Here is a 20,726-nt window from a genome sequence, read left to right on the forward strand (position 1 = left end):
AGAACCCGACAAATTTTACAAAACCCGAACACCCATTCCGATATGAGTCCAACCATACAAAAATTATCAAATTCCGATACCATTTCGTTCCTCAAATCATGATTTTTCATTTTGAAAATTTTCTTCAAAAACCACCATTTTCTTCAACTCAAAATGCAAATTAAATGATAAAAATAAAGATAAAATCATGGAATATATAAAATTCTAGGTGAAGAACACTTACCCAATCGATTTGCTTGAAAAGCCCACAAAGAATCACTCAAAACCAAGTTCCACAAGTCAAGATATAATAAAAATGGCCTAACCCTCGGAATAGAGAACTTATATTCTGCCTAGGTGTTTATGCATCGCGAACGCGGAAGAGCAATCGCGTTCGCGAAGAAGGAAAATGGAAACTGCCTAGTTGTGCTTCGTGAACGCGACAACACGTTCGCGAAAGCGGAGAGGAAAAATCTTATAGCCCAACGATTACTCTTCGCGAACGCGTGAAGTAGTACGCGAACGCGAAGAGTGAAATGGCATAGCTACGCGAACGCGTAAGAAACACGCGAACGCGAAGAGGAAAATGATCACCAGTGCCCAGGGCCTGGTTTGCACTTCGCGAACGCATGACAGGGAATGCGAACGCGAAGAAGGGGGTGACAGAACTTCGCGAACGCGAGAGGGTGACTGCGAACGCGAAGAGGAAATATTTCACCCTCCAAAATAACATTACGCAGACGCGAAGGAAAGGACGTGAACTCCATGAAGGAAACTAGATGACAGATAACAGCAGTTCAAAATAAGAGGAAATGACCTGTAGCCCATCCGAAACACACCTGATGCCCCCCGTGATCCCGTCTAAACACACAAACAAGTTCCATAACCTAACACGGACTCGCTCGGGGTCTCAAATCACATCAAATAATACCGAAAATACAAATCGCACCACAAATCGAACTTAAGAACTTCCAAAACTTCTAACTTCTAAATCTCGTGCCGAAACCTATCAAACCAACCCGGAATGACGTCAAATTTTGTAGGCAAGTCCCAAATAACATGACGGGGTTGTTCCAACTCTCGGAATCGCATTCTGACCTTGATATCAAAAAGTCCACCTTCGGTCCAATCTCGAAAAATTCGACTTTCGCCATTTCAAGCCTAAATCAGCTACAGACCTCAGATTCACAGTCCGGACGTGCTCCAAAGTGAAAAATCACCCAGCGGAGCTAAAGGAACCGACGAAACTCCATTCCGGAGTGTCTTCACACAGTTCCGACTACGGTCAAACTCCTAAGACTTAAGTTTATGTTTTAGGGACTAATGTCCCAAATCACTCTAGATCATCCGGTAACTGAATTCAACCACACACGTAAGTCAATACACATAATATGAAGTTGTTCAAGACCTTATGCCGCCGAACGGATCTTAAATTCTCAAAACGATCGGTCGGGTCGTTACATCTTTCCCCTCTTAAACAAACGTTCGTCCTCGAACGTGCCAAGAATCACCTCGAAGTCTTCAAATCACTGAATGCACATATCTAACATATACTCGCGGGGGACCCCACGTCACCCCAATCCACATAAGCCTGACGACACCATCCCAACCGTAATTTATCCTTTCTATCAACACCGATAAGCCTTAGAGTCAAAATTCTCACCTTTCATTTATCTTCAAAAGACCCGATTCTAAATCCATAACCGGTATCAGTCTCAACCAGCTGTAACAACTCATGCCTACACCCACAAGGTATGAATACACAACAAGACACACCACACATAGATCCATAATAACATTTATGATCATAATAGTTGCCCATAATCAAAACTAGCACCGGCAATTAGCCTCATATCCGTTAGAAACCTGTTCAAACCTCCACAACACTGACAATGATGCAAGAAACATGAAGACCTCTTAACTATATACCCGAATCAATAAGTCACAACTAACACCACCGGGCACACACCCCGCAAGCTAAAACTCAAGAAGCACAGAATAAAAATGACTGAATATGTAAAGAGAAACACATAAGGGAAATATCAAACAAGCCCGACAGGAACAACTCTCTAACAGTACCATACTACGAATCAATTCAAAAGGAAAAATCAAAGTACATGAACAAATCACAAGGATCTCATCCTGGTATAACCTTCCACCGCGGCACGCAGCCCGGCTCAAATATATCAAATCACATGGAATCGTGAGGGTCTCACCCTCAACTCAAAATCACAAGCCGAATACACATCATACCAATTGAAATCTCCCACTAACTCAATTATGTCAATAAAATCACAACACTTACTAAACTCTCACCCTGGTAGAGTATCAAATCACAAATTGTAACCAAATTACTCATGAATCACTTTAAACCTGCCATAATAAATAACATGAATTCACTTCTAGCCTCAAAACTCTCAATAATGAATATAAACAAATGATAGACACGGGCTACCACTCATAGAGTCTCCCAACAGGGGTAAATACCTAAACATAATACTAAGTCATGAACTCACCCATAGATGGGACAACAAATAGGAGAACTCGCCCCGATAAGCAGAACCGAATCAAAATACGAATGGTGCCCCTCTGTAACAAATCAAAAGCATACATGTATGACATCATCTGGCACAACGGCCTCAAGCCTACTATATGAAACACATCAACGGGTCGAGCCTTCCCCTCTTGGGCTCCCCCATACTCACCTGAATGCTCTGTTGTGACACACTTGTCCGGAGTCTAGAACAATCTCTCACCCTGTGGCTGGTATCTCCACACTCAAAGCAACCTCTGCTGACGTGGCTGTGGGAACTGTGCGGTATGGGTACTCTGAGACCCATGAGCACCTGAAGTGCAAACTGAACTGGATGACCCGCAAAACTTCTACTATGTCGTACCTTGCCTCCAAAATAAGGACCAATAGATCTCTCCGGTCTACGAGGCCTCCCCGCCTCCCTGACCTCTCTCTCCTAAACTTGCTTGTCCTCTCTCTCATGGCACCGCCTGTCCTCTCTCTCCTGATTCCACATGCCCTCTACGCGGCTAGCGATCCCTACCACCTACTGAAATGAAACATCTAACTCTAACTCCCATTCCAAGGTGAACCGAATATCATGCCTGAGTCCCTCAATGAAGCTACGGATATGCTCTCTAACTGTAGCGACCAAAGCAGGTGCATGTCTGGCCAAATCACTGAATCTCACAGCATACTCTGATACTGACATAGTGCCCTGGCGCAGCCGCTCAAACTCCGAGTGCCATGCATCTCGAAGGGACTGAGGTACAAACTCTCTCAGGAATATCTCTGAAAACTGAACCCACGTAGGTGAAGCTAACTAGGTTGGGCTACCCAACTCATATGCCCGCTACTAATGATAAGCTGCTCCCCTGAGCTGGAACGTAGTAAAATCAACCCCGCTCGTCTCCACATTACCCATAGTACGAAGAATGCGGTGACACTCCTCCAGAAAACCTTGTGCACTCTCTGAAGTCAAACCACTAAATGTAGGAGGGTCATATTTCTTGAACCTTGAAAGTCTAAGTTGCTCTTCCTCAAATGATGTTGCCCTGACCAAGGGCTGAATTGGAACCACAGGCTGTGTCGCCATGACACCTGGAATCTGACCAACATGAACTCGCTGCTCTTGGGTCTGGGCGGCGGGAATCTGGGTTCCTCCCCCGGTCTGTGAAGTAGCTGGTGCAACTGGAATCAACCCTGCCTTAGCCAATGTAACAATCATGCTCAAGAACTGTGCTAAGGTCTCCCGAAGTCCTTGGGTAACAGCAGGTGCCTCCGGCACCTGCTCCCCAACTGGAACTACTGGCGACTCCTCAACTGCTGCTCTGGTAGGTGCTCTGGCCGCGACACTTACTTCTCATTGGCCAATGCCTCTGCCTCTAGCCATACCTGCTCCGGGAACAGCGTCGTCAATAACTGCAGCTCGTGTCCTCGCCATCTGTGAGAGAATAGAATGATAAAAGTTCAAACTCTAAGATCAATAAGCTCGCACGATGGGAATGAAAGAAGTGAGATTATCCTAATAGTTTCGTAGCCTCTCGAAGATAAGTACAAACGTCTCCATACCGATCCGTAAGACTCTACTAAACTCGCTTATGACTCATAGCACCTATGAACCTAGAGCTCGGATACCAACTTGTCACGACCCAATTTTCCCTCTGTTTGGTATCGTGATGGCACCTAGTATTAGGAACTAGGTAAGCCTAACATTAATTGAAACAACAACATTATTTAAATAACATCTAACAATTTAAATAGAAATCTCTTACAACTCCCAAAACTGGTAGTACAAGTCATAAACTCTACAAAGTGTTTGCTAGAAAACCTCTAAATACAACTGTACAGAAATAGGAATAAACAGTGCAAAAAAAAACTTTAAGGTGACTCCAAGGCCTGCGAACGCAGCACCAGGTTTACCTTGAGTCTCCACATCAACAATCCACACAGCTAGCTAACAAATAAGTACCTGGATCTGCACAAAAATGTGAAGAAGGGTAGAATGAGCACACCACAACGGTGCTCAGTAAGGATCAAGACTAACCTCGGTGGAGTAGTGACGAGGAACAATCAAGATACCCACTGGTCTAATAAACTGAATAGGTATAAGTATATGAACAACAGAAGTATGATGTTTACATAAAGACTATGCAATATGGCTCACAATACAGTAATGGCAACCAGGAAGGAAATAACAAGTATCAACGGAATATCATGAAAATGACACAGACAAAGTGAATGGAGCACAACCTAAATCTGGAATCACAAATACAGCAAGGACAAGTAATAACTCAACGACTACAACCTCTTTTACATTAGGTTTTAGTCAACAACTCCACAAGGTACCGAACCTCAGAACAATCACAACTCACGGGTCTCAATACCTGAAACCTAACACTTGGCATCCTGTGACCTCATAACCGCACTGACGACTCAAGTGCCAATAGAGCCATTCTCACATAGAAGGCAAGTAAACAAGGGTGAGCATCTATGCTCAACAATATCAAGAACACCTCTTATCCGATAAGAGTGCTTAACTATGTGTATGCTTGTGCAAGTGTCCTACCATAGTCCATATCAGCAAATAAGCATAATGAAAAAGAACGGACAGCATGTAGAATATTTTATCACAGCTTTCCCAAGATAAAGCTCACACAAGTACGTATACCACTACACAAATATCAACAACAAGAATGCCCCCAGGCCACAAATCATCACAATTTAATCTCTGACACAGCCCACCTTGTCTCGCCACGTGTGCAATAGTAACATAAATGCCTGCCTTGTCTCGCCACACGTGCATAATAATGTTTCAACCTTGTTTCGCCACATGCGCAACCCACATATATATATATCACATCTTGTCACGCCGCATGTGCAAATATCAATAGTAACAATAGCACGGCAGAAACTTCGTGCAACCCCATAACAAGTACAACAGCAACAATGGCAATAATACAAAGTATGACAAGTAAATCAACTCAAGAACTTTAATTCACAAAGAAACGGTAGAACTAGTTCATAAGGAATAACCACAGTAAAGAATGCTATGCGTAAAGATAACAGCTCAACAAGGAAAACTAATATGTAGCAACGATCCCACAATATTCAATTCAGCAACAAGGAAGCTAACACGAGTCAAATAATTTCAATTAAAGACAAGTCGACTAAGATGTAGGATATCTAAACTTCTTTTAAGGTTGAGAAATTACGAAGGATATTCAACAATTCAATTAAGGATAAGCAGCGTAAAGATAATCATAACGTCAATTAAGTCTGAACCATTAATAATAATTCCAAATAAAGATAAGCAAATATGAAAAGATAGCATGACAATAGAAGAGGTAAAATCTTCAGTTAAGTCAGATAAGGGTCAAATAGGTCGTAAGAGTCAATCCTAAAAGCAATTAATTTTAATTTAAGCATGTAAAGATAAAACTAGTAAATGGAAACTTAATCATATCAAGAACAACTTCATATTTAGTGAATATAAGGACCTAAGAACCCTAAAAGGCCAACTTTCCACAAATAAGTCTGACCACGCACTCGTCACCTCGCGTACACATACGACAGTCAACATAGAAAACTCAAATCCTAAGGGGAAATCCCCCACACAAGGTTAGGCAAGATACTTATCTCAAAGAAGACAGACTGATACTCAAAAATAAACTTCTCGGGTGAAATGACCTCCGGACGACTCAAATCTAATCAAAATAACTTCAAAGCACAATAAAACTCATAAGAAACTATTCCGGATCATAAAGCTTCAATTTTAATCAAAATCTAAAAATCGGTCCAAAAGTCGACCCCCGGGCCCGCACCTTGGAACCCGACAAATTTTACAAAACCCGAACACACATTCCGATATGAGTCCAACCATACAAAAATTATCAAATTCCGATACCATTTCGTCCCTCAAATCATGATTTTTCATTTTGAAAATTTTCTTCAAAAACCACCATTTTTCCCAACTCAAAATACAAATTAAATGATAAAAATAAAGATAAAATCATGGAATATATAAAATTCTAGGTGAAGAACACTTACCCAATCGATTTGTTTGAAAAACCCATAAAGAATCGCTTAAAATCGAGTTTCACAAGTCATATATGATAAATATGGCCTAACCCTCGGAACAGAAAACTTATATTCTGCCCACGTGTTTATGCATCGCGAACGCGGAAGAGCAATCGCGTTCGCGAAGAATGAAAATGAAAACTACCCAGTTCTGCTTTGCGAACACGACAGCACGTTCGCGAACGCGGAGAGGAAAAATTTGATGGCCCAACAAATGCTCTTCGCGAACGCGTGAAGTAGTACGCGAACGCGAAGAGTGAAATGGCATAGCTACGTGAACGCGTAAGAGACACGCTAACGCGAAGAGAAAAATGATCACCAGTGCCCAGGGCCTAGTTTGCACTTCTTGAACGCGTGATAGGGAATGCAAACGTGAAGAAGGGGGTGGCAGAACTTCGCGAACGCGAGAGGGTGACTGCGAATGTGAAGAGAAAATATTTCACCCTCCAAAATAACACTACGCGAACGCGATGATGGAAACCAAATGACAGATAACAGCAGTTCAAAATAGGAGGAAATGACCCGTAGCCCATCCGAAACACACCCGAGGCACCCGAGACCCCGTTTAAACACACAAACAAGTTCCATAACCTAACACAGACTCGCTCGGGGTCTCAAATCACATTAAACAATGCCAAATATACAAATCGCACCACGAATCGAACTTAAGAACTTCCAAAACTTTCAACTTCTAAAACTCATGCCGAAACCTATCAAACCAACCCGGAATGACGTCAACTTTTGCAGGCAAGTCCCAAATAACATAACGGAGTTGTTCCAACTCTCGGAATCACATTCCGACCCCGATATCAAAAAGTCCACTTCCGATCCAAATCTCCAAAAATTTAACTTTCGTCATTTCAAGCCTAAATCAGCTAAAGACCTCAGATTCACAGTCCGGACACGCTCCTAAGTCCAAAATCACCCAACGAAACTAACGGAACCGACGGAACTCTATTCCGGAGTCGTCTTCACATAGTTCCGACTAAGGTCAAAATCCTAAAACTTAAACTTCCGTTTTAGGGACCAAGTGTCCCAAATCACTCTGGATCATCTGGTAACTAAATTCAACCACGCACGCAAGTCAATACACATAATATGAAGTTGTTCAAGACCTTATGCCGCCGAACATAGTTTAAATTCTCAAAACAACCGGTCGAGTCGTTACATTTTCTTTCTTCTTTACCATCACCTTCTCCATCACTGTCATCTTGGCCACCAGAGAACACCATGAACACTCCCTAAATGCCTTATATGTACCATTTTTCTTGTTCTCCAAAATATATCAGGCTAGCCATAGTAGCAACCTAATTCTGTTACTCATTTCTTATTTTTGACAATCTCCATTCCTTCACTCATCACTTCCCATCCATCTTCTCGATTTCATTAATAATAAAAAATAAAGATTTCTATCAATCAAATTGCACGATTTTGTATTGAAAATAAATATTTACAAAGCAAAAAACAATGGCAAACAAAGAAATAACTAAATCATGTAAAAGGAAATCAAATCTATTAAAGATATTTTGAAAAGGAAAAGAAAACGAAATAGGAAAGGGACTGGGGAAAGAACGAGAAGGGAACAAAAAAGAAATGAATCAAGGGCTGGGGAAGAAAGAGAAGGGATGAAAAAGAAAAAGAAATTAAATGGGGAAAGGGCTTGGCGCAGACGGGAAGGGGGGGATAAAGAGAAAAATAAACAGGAGAGGGAGTGGGGTAAAACCGAGAAAGAAACTTATGTTTTTAAAAAAAAATTATTTTTATTCTAAATTTTTATAATCACGCTCTTTGTACGCGTGAAATATACGCATTTTGTACAACTCGGTAATTAATTAAGTTGCCAGATATGCAGGGTCAATGGTCAGAGGGGTTCAAAATACTGACTTTGAACAACTATAAGTGTTTCAATGAAACTTCCTTGACTACAGGGACCGAGATGACAAACGCGAACGAGTACAAATATTTATTAGGCTATTCTGCCATTTTATAAATTTCATATTTCTTTCTTACCTCGGGTCACTTTTTTGCACGATACTGTGGTAGGAGAATGATTCACTTGTCTTGTTCGATTGTCATTTGTAAACGAACTCTTTGGCATATATTGTCATATCCAACAATCAAGGTATTGTTTGTTTTTTTCAATTCTTCCTTAAAGCTTTGGCGCTTACGGTTTTGGCCTTTTCGGGTTTAACCCAAAAGGTGGATTAATATTTGATTCTTGAACTCGCTCTTATATAGCCCTTAACTTTTTCCTCAAGCAACCCTCTTTTAAGTTAAAACACAAGCGGTTTGTTGAATGTTACACTCACCCCCTTAGGGACTCAGCATCATCGTTGAGGTTTCACTACCATACTAAGGGAGATATCGGCTCTGCCTTTCAAGGCTCAAGCACAACTTCCAAGATTTTATATTGTTCGCTTTAGCCCGACCCTTCTAAGTCACCTCAAGGCTTTGGTCTTTACACTTTTGTCTGTTTATGCTTTAACTCAAAAGGCACTTTAATAGTTGAATCCCGAACTCGCCTTTATTATGGCTTCTAACTTTTTATTTTCATTCCGATGTGGGATTTGCTTATCGCAAGTTTCACAAGGAAGCCCCTTTGGAATTCAACCACTAGCAGCCGGTGTGTTGTTACACTCACCCCATTTAGGTACTTAGCGTTCTTGTTGAGTTTCGTTCGACCACTATACAAGGGAAGGTACCGGCTCTAATATAACCTATCACGACTGAGGCCCAAGTATCAAGATATTTTTCGTTTTGACTTGATACTTTTGGGCACCTCAATTTTAGCCTAATGATTTTCTTCCATTGGACTTTAACCCAAAAGGCGCCTAATAATATAATCCAAAATTCGCCCTTATATGGCCCTAATTTTCTCTATCCTTTCTGATATGAAAATTTCCTAAGGCATGTCCCTCATTTCGAGTTCAACTTCAACCATCGAATTTATGAATTTATGTAGGCTATTACATATATGCACAACTAGAACAAGATTATTGTTAAGAACTCTATAATTATTTGTAAAAAAATTAATAATTATTATATTTCAACTTCAAATAAGTTAAAACAAAATATGAATATTCACTTTTTTTTTTATCGATATACAAAAGGATGTTGGTTTAGTTAGAGTAGCCCATTAGACTTTAGTGTATGTTTCTCACTAATCATGTTATTCCAACTATGCTCATTCACATCAATATTATACAAAATAAGAATCAGAAAGGTACTACAATGTGAGAAAAAGGGACAAAGCTTAGCTAAAATGTGAAGATAATATAATATAAAAGCTCTTTGTATTTGCTAAATGAGCTAGTTCCCGATAGAAAGCTATAATGTGAAACGTAAAGGAAATTAACTATGATACAATTGTCATTGAATCCCACTAATGTGGCAAAATACATTATTGTATAAACAACAATGTGCTTAACGAGCAAACAAATAATTTAACCTCATCATAGACTACCTAAAGATAAAAGAAGAAACTAAAAAAAAAAAAGATAAAAAGTAATTTTTCAAGGGTAAGTAAAATTAAAAAGACAAATAATTAGAAAAGTCTACCTAAAAGTCAAAGAAAGGATGGAATAGATCAGAAGCATTTGGTGAAGGTGAAATCAACGGAGCAGAAAACAACGTTGACGGACTTGGACTTAACATCATCAGCATGAAAGGATCGGATGGTACCGGCGAGAAGAATCCCGGTGGCGATACGGGCGGTAAAGTTGCCGGCGCCGGCGACAATATCCCCGGGATCTGATGACTCATTTCTACACTTGAATTCCCAATTATATCCAAAATATCCATCAAATCAGAAGCAGCATAAGCCGGAGGAATAGTAGCTGAAGGACTACTTGCTTTTTCCATCGAAGCCAACTTCGCCGCTGGCGATAAGTTGCCATCGCCGGAGCTGGCGCCGGAGGTGGAGGGTTCCATGGAGGAAGTTGAAGATCCAGTTAGTCTTTGTACAACACTCATGAAGTCACTAACGGTCGTGTGATACACTTTCGGTGAAACCGCGTAGATTATCACCGTTTGCGGGTTCTGGCTCGTTGACGGAGCTCCGGCAGCGGTATGAGGCGGAGGATGCGGCGGAGGAGCAACTGGAGGTTTCTTGATTTTGTAGGAATCTTTGTTGACTTTAAGAGGAGTAGGACGAGGACCTTGTAGTTCTCTCCTCGTTGGGGATGGCCTTCCGTCGCCGGCGCCGGTGAAAAAATCCGGTGGTGGAAAGTCCATTTGACGGAGGAGGGAAGATTGATTATTCGTGGATGTGTTATGATATGAGTGGTAATAGGAAGTACCTGCGAAAAGGGTAAAGTGTTTGATGTACTTGGGAAAATAGAAGGAAAGAGCTAAGCAAAAAGCTTTGAATATTCCATTTCTTTTTGCTCGGTCCAAAATACTAATTTCTTAAATAGAAAAAATTTCCAGTGCTCAACACCTCAAACTGGCATAAATTGCACTCTTCTTGATTTTCACATGTGCTTATTACTACTCTAGGCGCAGACTTAAATTAGACACCGAATGTCCATAATAAAAACATATTATTCCCTTCAATTCCCTTTAAATAAATTTTTTTATTATTATTTTTACACATATTAAGAAATTCACTTTTTAGTATTAATTAACAATAAAATTAATCATATTAACCTTAGTTTACTCATTGAAAATATAATAAACTACTTCTTAGCTTTTTACTCCAATGTCAATTTTGAAAAGAAAAAGTTATTTTCTTCTTGATATCTGAAAAAATTAAATATTATGAACCACAAAAAAATACCAAAAAATCACTTAAAGTGGACCGAATGGAGTATTAAGAGTAAAATATGAGTTTGAAGTTAAAAAAAATTTCAAATATAAAAATATTTCATTTTCTCGAATGGATAAGATAAAAAATTCAAAACCAATAGCTTGATACTCCTCATGCCTAAAACTATATGACCACTTTCCTTTTTAGTCATTTTTTTTTCAAAAATATCATCATTCCATATTTAAAAATAATTTAATTTTAAAATATATTTTATTCTTACTGAGATAATTTATAATCGCACAAACATTTATAGTTAGATAGCAAGTTTCAAAAAAAAATTATTCTTAAACTCTCTATCTAAACAAACAATGCCACATAAGCACTAAGTTACTAACATTATGTTCGATATCTTTTTCTAACTATGGATTAAATCAAATACGCTTAAGCAAATAATAACAGGGACAATTATGCTCAGTTTAAAAGTATTTTAAATAATAATTTGAGATATAAGAAAGAACATACTCTCTTATTTCATTTTCAAAACTATATCCTCCATTAAAACTTGTTGTTTACTTGATATTCATTTTATGAAATAAAATCTTTTATGATTAGCATAAGTTAATACTATTATCTAAGAAGGAGGATATTAAAATTAATACCATCGGGCGCTTATATTAACTTCTCCCCAGCAATTTGGATGGTAAAAGGTTTTAGTTTGATTATAAGTAAAACTAATTAAGTCATAATCTTTCATTTATTGATAAACAAAAATGAAATGACCATCAAATTTCTTACCTAAAAATAGTAAGTATTACTAAAATCTAAATTCAATTTTTTTTATTACGTAATAAATTTTATTAATATTTAAAATAATCTAAAAATATATATGTAAGGTGAATCGAGTCAATATTCATGATGTGACTCCCTCCTTAAGTCTATAAGATGTAAAATGCAGCGTTAGTCTTACTTCGTTTCCCTCCTTTCCTCCATCTTTGTTCAATTTCATCATAAGGGTTAAGTGATTAACCCAAGGTGAAATTTCAAAACTTTATATACAATAACGTATAACAATAAAGAGAAAAAAAACTACAATTTATAACAATTTAAATGTAAGCCAAATCTCTTTTCTTCCACCTCATAAAAAGGAAATTTTAGATATGCTATTTGCATTTTGTCAATTTGTTGTGGTCTATTATACTACTCCCTTTAGGGCACCTTGATCTTGAACCAGCTTGAAGTGGTTAGCTTTAGTTGGTTATTTATGGCGTTATATAATAGTGTGATTACTATTTATTATAACCGATGAATTTACAGATACTTTTTTCCTATATTTGGGAGATGAAAGTTAACGTTAATGAAATTCGTTATAATCGTATTCTACTAGTTTTTTTTACGCGTGTAACCCATATGAATGAATACAAAATTTAAAAATATATATATTACTAAAATTGTATTTGAGTCATAAAATTAAAAGTAAAAGTTTAAATTTAAAAAAATATATAAATATGATCTTATTTAGCTCACTCAACAACAAACGAATAATTGAAAAGAAAATTTACAAAATTAAATGGGCAAAAAGTAATTTGTGTATTCGGCTTCCAATCGAGAGTGAGGAAGTGTGTTAGATTACTCAAGTCCAAGAACCAAATTGCCTTTGCATTTTCTCAAATGCCCAATTTTTAGGAGGCACACAGTGATTTTGGAAAATTAAAAATGAAAAGATAAATAATTTTAAATATTTTACTGGTATTTAAAAATAAAAAAGATAAGGGCAGTTCAGTTTATCTTACTTTAAAATGATCCTCGCAATTCATTGAGATACTTTCAGTATTATATCTTGAAAAAATTAGTGAACGAATCAATGTAAATAGATACCTTCCGATGCACCGCAAGAATTGGATTTGCTTTTCAAAACATGAAATTCATTTTTACTTTTCACATAATAGTATGGATTGCTCATAAAAAGTCAAATCTTTTGCAATTTATTTTGAAAAATATATTTGGTGTTTCACGTTTCTGCATGGCATTGGAGCTAAATGCTTTCGCTCGTTTTTTACTCAAAGCATTGTAGAAGCAGGGAAACTAAATTAGGAAAAAGTATCACACAATTTTAAATTAAAGATTACTACAACAACAATAACAACAACCCAGTAAAATCTCACTAATGGGGTGTGGGGAGGGTAGTGTGTACGCAGACCTTACTCCTACCCCAAAGGAATAGAGAGGTTGTTTCCGAAAGACCCTCGGCTCAAAAAAAAAAGAAGACAAAAGGACAAAAAGGAGACAATATTAGTATCACAACAACAATCATAGGATAAATAGAAATACCATGAAATCCAGAAGAAGGATGCAAAGCAAAGGGAGACAATATTAGTAAATATTAGTATCACCACAATAATCATAAGAACAATAGGAACACCACGAAATCTAGAAGAAAGATGCAAAGAAAAAGCGATAGCTAGTAAATAAGACATGCACTGAAAAGTGAAATAGTAAATCACAACATTGCCACTAACTATCTTAGACAAAAACCCTACATGGCTAGTCCTACAATGGTACGAAGTAAGGCACGACTCAACTACCTCCTAACCTACAACCCTGATACTCGACTTCCATATCTTCCTATCTAGTGTAAATAGTAACGGAGTAAGATGTTGAATGAAATTAGGCAAACAAAATATTCAAAGCGACTCCTCAAATTCTCCAAATATTTTACAACAATGAAGAGAACATTGGTTAATGTAATTAAGTTTGCTAATATGCTTTTTAGTAAACCGGTTATGAAATTATAAAAGCTAACTTTTAACTTGTCACGTCCCAAAATCCTAGCCTGTCGTGATAGCGCCTAACGTGGTACTAGGCAAGCTGATTTCTCCCAAATATTTCTAACACTTTTAGCAAGAATGAATTTAAAGCAGTTTTAGTAGTAAAGGTTCGCATAACCGGGATAGAAAACCCAAAATAAAATGTGGAATTCCCAACTATCGGGGTGTCACAGAATACATGAGCATTTATACATCACAAGTCTGGAAAATACGGTCTATAATAATCTGAGACCAAATACAATAATCAAGAAGATAAGGAATGAGAGACAAGATCTGCGAAACACCGGTAGCTACCTCGAAATCTCCGGATAATCAACTGGGCGAAGAAATCAATACCCACTGTGTCCGAAAATACCTGAATCTGCACACAAAGTGCAGGGTGTAGTATGAGTACAACCAACTCAACAAGTAATAATACTAAATAAAGAATTGAAAGTAGTGACGAGCTTCACAGCTGAGTCCAATTACAGTAATTTCCAACATAACAAGGTAAGCATGCTTTCAAGTTCAACATTTAATGCCAAAACAATAATTTCATGTCAAGTCCAACTGAAACATAAGATAATATCTCTCGGAAATTTTTAAAATAGTGGTATAAGACAACTGAAGTGCAACAATAATGAAATCAAATGCATCCTCTCAGGAACACAGTCACTCGGCCATTCCATTCACTAGCTCTCAGCACTCGCACTTAGTAGGTACATGCGCTCACTAGGGGTGTGTACAGACTCCGGAGGGGCTCATTCAGCCCAAGCGCTATAATCCATACGGACAACTCGCGTGCTATAGTATCAATATCTGGATCCGCACGGACAACTCACGTGCTATAGTATCAATATCTAGATCTGTACGGACAACTCATGTTCTATAGTATTATATCTGGATCCGCACGGACAACTCACGTGCTATAGTATAATATCTCACAATCAGGCCCTCGGCCTCACTCAGTCATAAATCTCTCCAGTCTCTCGGGATCTCAATAATTATGAAAATCAGCCAAAACAACAATAATATGATGCATCAATAATGAACAATAGAGACTGAGATAAAATAAACAAGTAAACTGTGACTGAGCACAAAAAAATAATTTAGCAGATAATTCAACATGTACACGACCTTTGTGGGTTCCTATAGTGCCAACACATAATCTAAACATGATTTGTGATTCAATTTCTCTACTACAAGTAGAATGTACAAATAACAACAGATGTTTCAACTACACAGTTCCATGAAATTTGATCAAGTCACAATTCCTTCGGTGCACGCCTACACGCCCGTTACCTAGCATGTGCGTCACCTCAAAACTGATCACATAACATATAATCCGGGGTTTCATACCCTCAGGACCAAATTTAGACTTGTTACTTACCTCAAACCGCTTAATTCTTTATTCTGCTATGCCTTTGCCTCACGAATCGGTCTCCAAACACCTCGAATCTAGTCACCAATAATACGATTCAGTCAATACAAATTATAGGAATTGATTCAATATAAAAATATTAATTTTCCAATAAATTCCGAAATTGCACCTAAAAATCGCCCGTATGGATCACGTCTCGGAACCCGACAGAAGTTACAAAATATGAACGCCCATTCAACCACTAGTCCAACCATACCAATTTTACCAAATTCCGACATCAACTTGACCTCCAAATCTTAAATTCTTACTTTGAAATCCCTAAGCCCAAATCCTCTAATTTCACCTCAAAAACATGTAATCTAGTCGAAATACTCAATGATAATCCATTATTATTGACTAACAATGATCACAAGTGACTTATCTCAAGTTTTCCGTGAATTCCCTCTGAAAATCGCCCCAAAACCGTGCTTGAAAGTCCCAAAATGACAAAAATATCGGAACCCCTCTATTTTGTAATCTGTCCAGGGGTTCCGCTTCTGCGGAAAACTAACCGCATTTGCGGTCCCGCTTTTTGCGGACATGCTGCCGCTTTTGCGCCAGCTTCGCTTCTGCGGACAAGAATCCGCTTCTGCAGACTCGCTTCTACGAAGGAGTTGTCCGCTTCTGCGATATTGCCCAGGTCCCCTTGCCTCCGCTTTTGCGCAACCAAGATCGCTTCTTTGAACTAAATTCTGCAGGTGCGATTACACCAGAAGGCCAAACTTTCCAGCAGCTGTTTAAGTCTAAATTTCAATCCGTTAACCATCCGAAACTCACCCGAGGCCCTCGGGACTTCAACAACAACAAATCCTAAAATATTATACGAACTTAGTCGAAGCCTCAAATCATATCAAACAACGCTAAAACCACGAATCATACCCCAATTCAAGCTTAATGAAACTAAGAACTTTCAACTTCTATATTTAACGCCGAAACCTATCAAATCAAGTTCGATTGACCTCAAATTCTGCACACAAGTCATAAATCACATAACGGACATATTCCAATTTTCAGAATCGGATTCCGGCCCTGATATCAAAAAGTCAACTCCTCGGTCAAACTTCCAAACTTAATTTTTTATTTTTGCCACTTCAAGCCTAATTTAGCTACGGGCTTTCAAATAATTTTTCGGACACGCTACTAAGTCCAAAATTATCATACGGAGCTATTGGAATCATCAAGACTCTATTTCGGGGTCGTTTACACATAAGTCGACATCCGGTCACTATTTTAACTTAGCTTTAAACCTTGAAACTAAGTGTTCCAATTCATTCCAAAACCTCACCAGATCGAAACGAATCACCCTGGCAAGTCACATAACAATTGTAAAGCATAAATTGAGTAGTAAATGGTTGAATGGGGTTGTAATACTTAAAACGACCAGCCAGGTCGTTACATTGTCCCCATCTTAAACAAACGTTCGTCCTCCAATAAATTTAGAATTATACCTGGAGTCTCAAATAAGTGTGGATATTTGCTCCGCATATCCCGCTCAGTCTCCCAAGTAGCATCCTTGATTGGCTGGCATCTCCACTGCACTTTCATTGAAGCTATGTTCTTTGATCTCAACTTTCGAACCTGCCAATCTAAAATGGCCACCGACTCCACATCATAAGTCAAATTACCATCCAACTGCACTGTGCTAAAATCCAAAACATGAGATGGATCCCCGACATACTTCCGGAGCATAGATACATGAAACACTATATGAACACTCGATAGACTAGGCGGCAATGCAAGTTCATAAACCACCTCTCCAATCTTCTTAGGCACTTTAAACGGCCCAATATACCGAAGGATCAACTTGCCCTTCTTCCCAAACCTCAACACACCTTTCATGGGTGAAATATTGAGTAGAACCTTCTCCCCAACCATGTAAGCAATATCACGGACCTTCCGATCGGCATACCTCTTCTGTCTAGACTGCGCTGTGCGAAACCGCTCCCGAATCAATTTAACCTTCTCCAAAGCATCCTGAACCAAATCAGTACCCAATAGTTTAGTTTCACTAGGCCCAACCAACCCACTAGAGACCGATACCGTCTCCTATATAAAGCCTTATACAGAGCCATCTGAATGCTCGATTGGTAGCTGTTATTGTAAGCAAACTCTGTCAGTAGAAGAAATTGATCCCAAGAACCCCAAAAATCAATAAAACAGGCACGTAACATATCATCCAATATCTGAATAGTGCGCTCGGATTGTACGTCTGTCTGAGGGTGAAATGTTGTACTCAGCTAAATCTGTGTACCTAATTCTCGCTACACTGCTCTCCAAAGCTGTGATGTGAACTGTGTGCCCCGATTTGAAATGATGGACACTAGCACACCGTGTAGGCGAACAACCTCGCGGATATAAATCTCAGCCAACCGCTCCGAAGAATAAGTAGTACGAACTGGAATAAAATGCGTGGACTTGGTCAACCGATCTACAATCACCCAAACAACTTTCTCAAAGTCCGTGGGAGCCCAACTACAAAGTCCATGGTAATACGCTTCCACTTCCACTCCAGAATTTCAAGTCTTTGAATCAATTCGCACGGTCTTTGAGGCTCGTACTTCACCTGTTGAATTTTTAAACACTGAGCTACAAACCCAACTATATCTTTCTTCATTCACCTCCACCAATAGTGTTGCCTCAAATCCTGATACATCTTTGCGGTACCTAGATGAATGGAGTACCGTGAACTGTGATCCTCCTAGAGAATCAACTCACGTAAACCATCTACATTAGGCAGACATAGCTTGTCATGCATTCGTAATACACTGTCATCCCCAATAGTGACTTCTTTGGTATCACCGTGCTGAACTGTGTCCTTAAGGACAAGTATATAAGGGTCATCATACTGACGTTCTCTGATACGATCATAAAGAGAAGATTAAGAAACCACACAAGCCAAAACTCAGCTTGGCTCGGAAACATCCAATCTGACAAACTGGTTGGCCAAGGCCTGAACATCCAAGGCTAAAGGCCTCTCTGCTATCGGTAAGTATGCTAAGCTACCCAAACTCTCTACCTTACCACTCAAGGCATCGGCCACCACATTGGCCTTTCCGGGATGGTAGAGAATGGTGTTATCATAATTCTTAAGCAACTCAAACCACCTCCGCTGCCGCAAATTAAGATCCTTCTATTTAAACAGGTGTTGTAGACTCTGGTGATCGGTATAAACCTCACAATGGACACCGTACAAATAATGCCGCCAAATCTTCAAGGCATGAACTATAGCTGCTAACTCAAGGTCGTGGACCAGATAATTCTTCCCATGTACCTTTAACTGTCTGGACGCATAGGCAATCACCCTACCATCTTGCATCAGCACTACGCCAAGACCAATATGTGATGCATCACAATACATAGTATTAGACCCTGAACTTGTAGGCAACACCAATATTAGGGCTATAGTCAAAGTTGTCTTGATCTTCTGAAAGCTCTCTTCACACTCATCTGACCACCTGAACGGAGCACCTGTCTGGGTCAATTCAGTCATAGGCACCGTAATAGACGAGAAACCCTCCATGAAGCGACAATAATAATCGGCCAAACCGAGAAAATTCCGAATCTCAGTAGCTGAAGATGGCCCGGGCCAACTCTGAACTACCTCTATCTTCTTCGGATCCATCTTAATTCCTTCACTAGACACTATGTGTCCCAAGAATGCCACCGAACTAAGCCAGAACTCACACTTAGAGAATTTGGCATACAGTCTCTCCTCTCTCAGCCTCTGTAATACAATACCCGAGTGATGTGCATACTCCTCCTGGCTATATGAGTTCACCAGGATATCATCAATAAATACTATGACAAATAAATCAAGATATGGCTGGAATATACTATTCATCAAGTGCATAAATGTTGTTGGGGGCGTTGGTCAGCCCAAAAGACATCATGAGAAATTCATAGTGACCATAGCAGGTCCTGAATGTCGTATTTAGAATATCCGAGTCCTGAGTTTTTAACTGGTGATACCCGAAACTCAAATTAATTTTGCAAAATACCCCCGCTCCCTGAATATGGTCAAATAAATCATCAATACACGGCAAAGGATACTTATTCTTGATTGTAACTTTGTTCAACTGCTTATAGTCGATACACATCCGCATAGTACCATATTTCTTTTTCACAAATAGAACTAGTACACCCCAAGATGACACAATAGTCCTAATAAACCCCTTATCAAGAAGTTACTAAAGTTGCTCTTTCAATTCTTTCAATTCAGCTGGTGCCATGCGATACGGAGGAATAGAAATGTACTGAGTGCTCGGCACCAAGTCAATACCGAAATCAATATCCCTGTCGGGTGGCATACCCGGCAGGTGTGCAGGAAATACATTCGAAAAGTCTCGCACTACCGATAATAATCAATAGTAGGAGTATCTGCACACAAAGGCCAAATATGACAAACATCCCTTCCCAACCATATGTTGGGCCTTCAAATAAGAAATTACCCTTCTGGGAACATAATCTAGAGAACCTCTCCATTCGACCTTCGGCAAATCCGGCATTGCCAATGTTACGGTTTTTGCGTAACAGTCCAGAATAGCATGACATGGAGACAACCAATCAAGATTATATTGAAATCAACCATACTAAGCAATAATATATCAACTCTAGTCTCCAGTACCCCAATAGTTACCACACATGATCGATACACATGGTCCACAATAATAGTATCGCCCACCGGCGTAGATACACGAACAGGTGAAACTAAGGACTCACGGGGCATATTCAGATAATGAGTAAAGTACGATGATACATACGAATAAGTAGAACTAGGGTCAAATAATATAGAAGCTTCCCTGTGGCACACTGAGACAATACATGTGATCAGTGCATCTGAAGCTACAGCATCTGGCCTGGCAGGAAAATCATGGAATCAGGCCTGACCGCCACCTGATTGTTCTCCCCCTCTTAGGCGACCCCTAACTGGCTGAGCCCCACCCCAAGCTGGCTGGGCGAGTGGTGTAACTGTTGGTGCTGGTGCCGTCGGCCGAGAACTCTGCTGTGGAGCCCCACTCAACAGCCTAGGACAATCTCTCTTGAAATGAACAAATTCTCCGCACTCGAAACAACCCCTCCTCTGACGGAACTGTTGCTCCTGATAACCCGAGGAATTACCTGTAGAAGCCTGAGCGGACGAGGCATGGTAAGAACTCTGCACTGGTAGTGCACTGAATAAAGACT

The 20,726-nt window shown here is 39.3% G+C and overlaps 1 protein-coding gene across 1 annotated transcript; it reads right to left on the reverse strand.

The window, feature by feature from the left end:
* Positions 1-3,038: 3,038 nt before the first annotated feature.
* LOC138893034 (uncharacterized) lies at positions 3,039-3,935 on the reverse strand. Its single transcript, XM_070176803.1, has 3 exons — positions 3,887-3,935; positions 3,452-3,694; positions 3,039-3,283 (listed from the first exon to the last, which is right to left on the reverse strand). Exons 1-3 carry the CDS (start codon positions 3,933-3,935, stop codon positions 3,039-3,041), a joined length of 537 nt encoding a protein of 178 aa, XP_070032904.1.
* Between the last annotated feature and the right edge of the window lie 16,791 nt (positions 3,936-20,726).

The sequence above is a fragment of the Nicotiana tomentosiformis genome, chromosome 5, assembly GCF_000390325.3.
Source record: "Nicotiana tomentosiformis chromosome 5, ASM39032v3, whole genome shotgun sequence".
Taxonomy (NCBI): domain Eukaryota; kingdom Viridiplantae; phylum Streptophyta; class Magnoliopsida; order Solanales; family Solanaceae; genus Nicotiana; species Nicotiana tomentosiformis.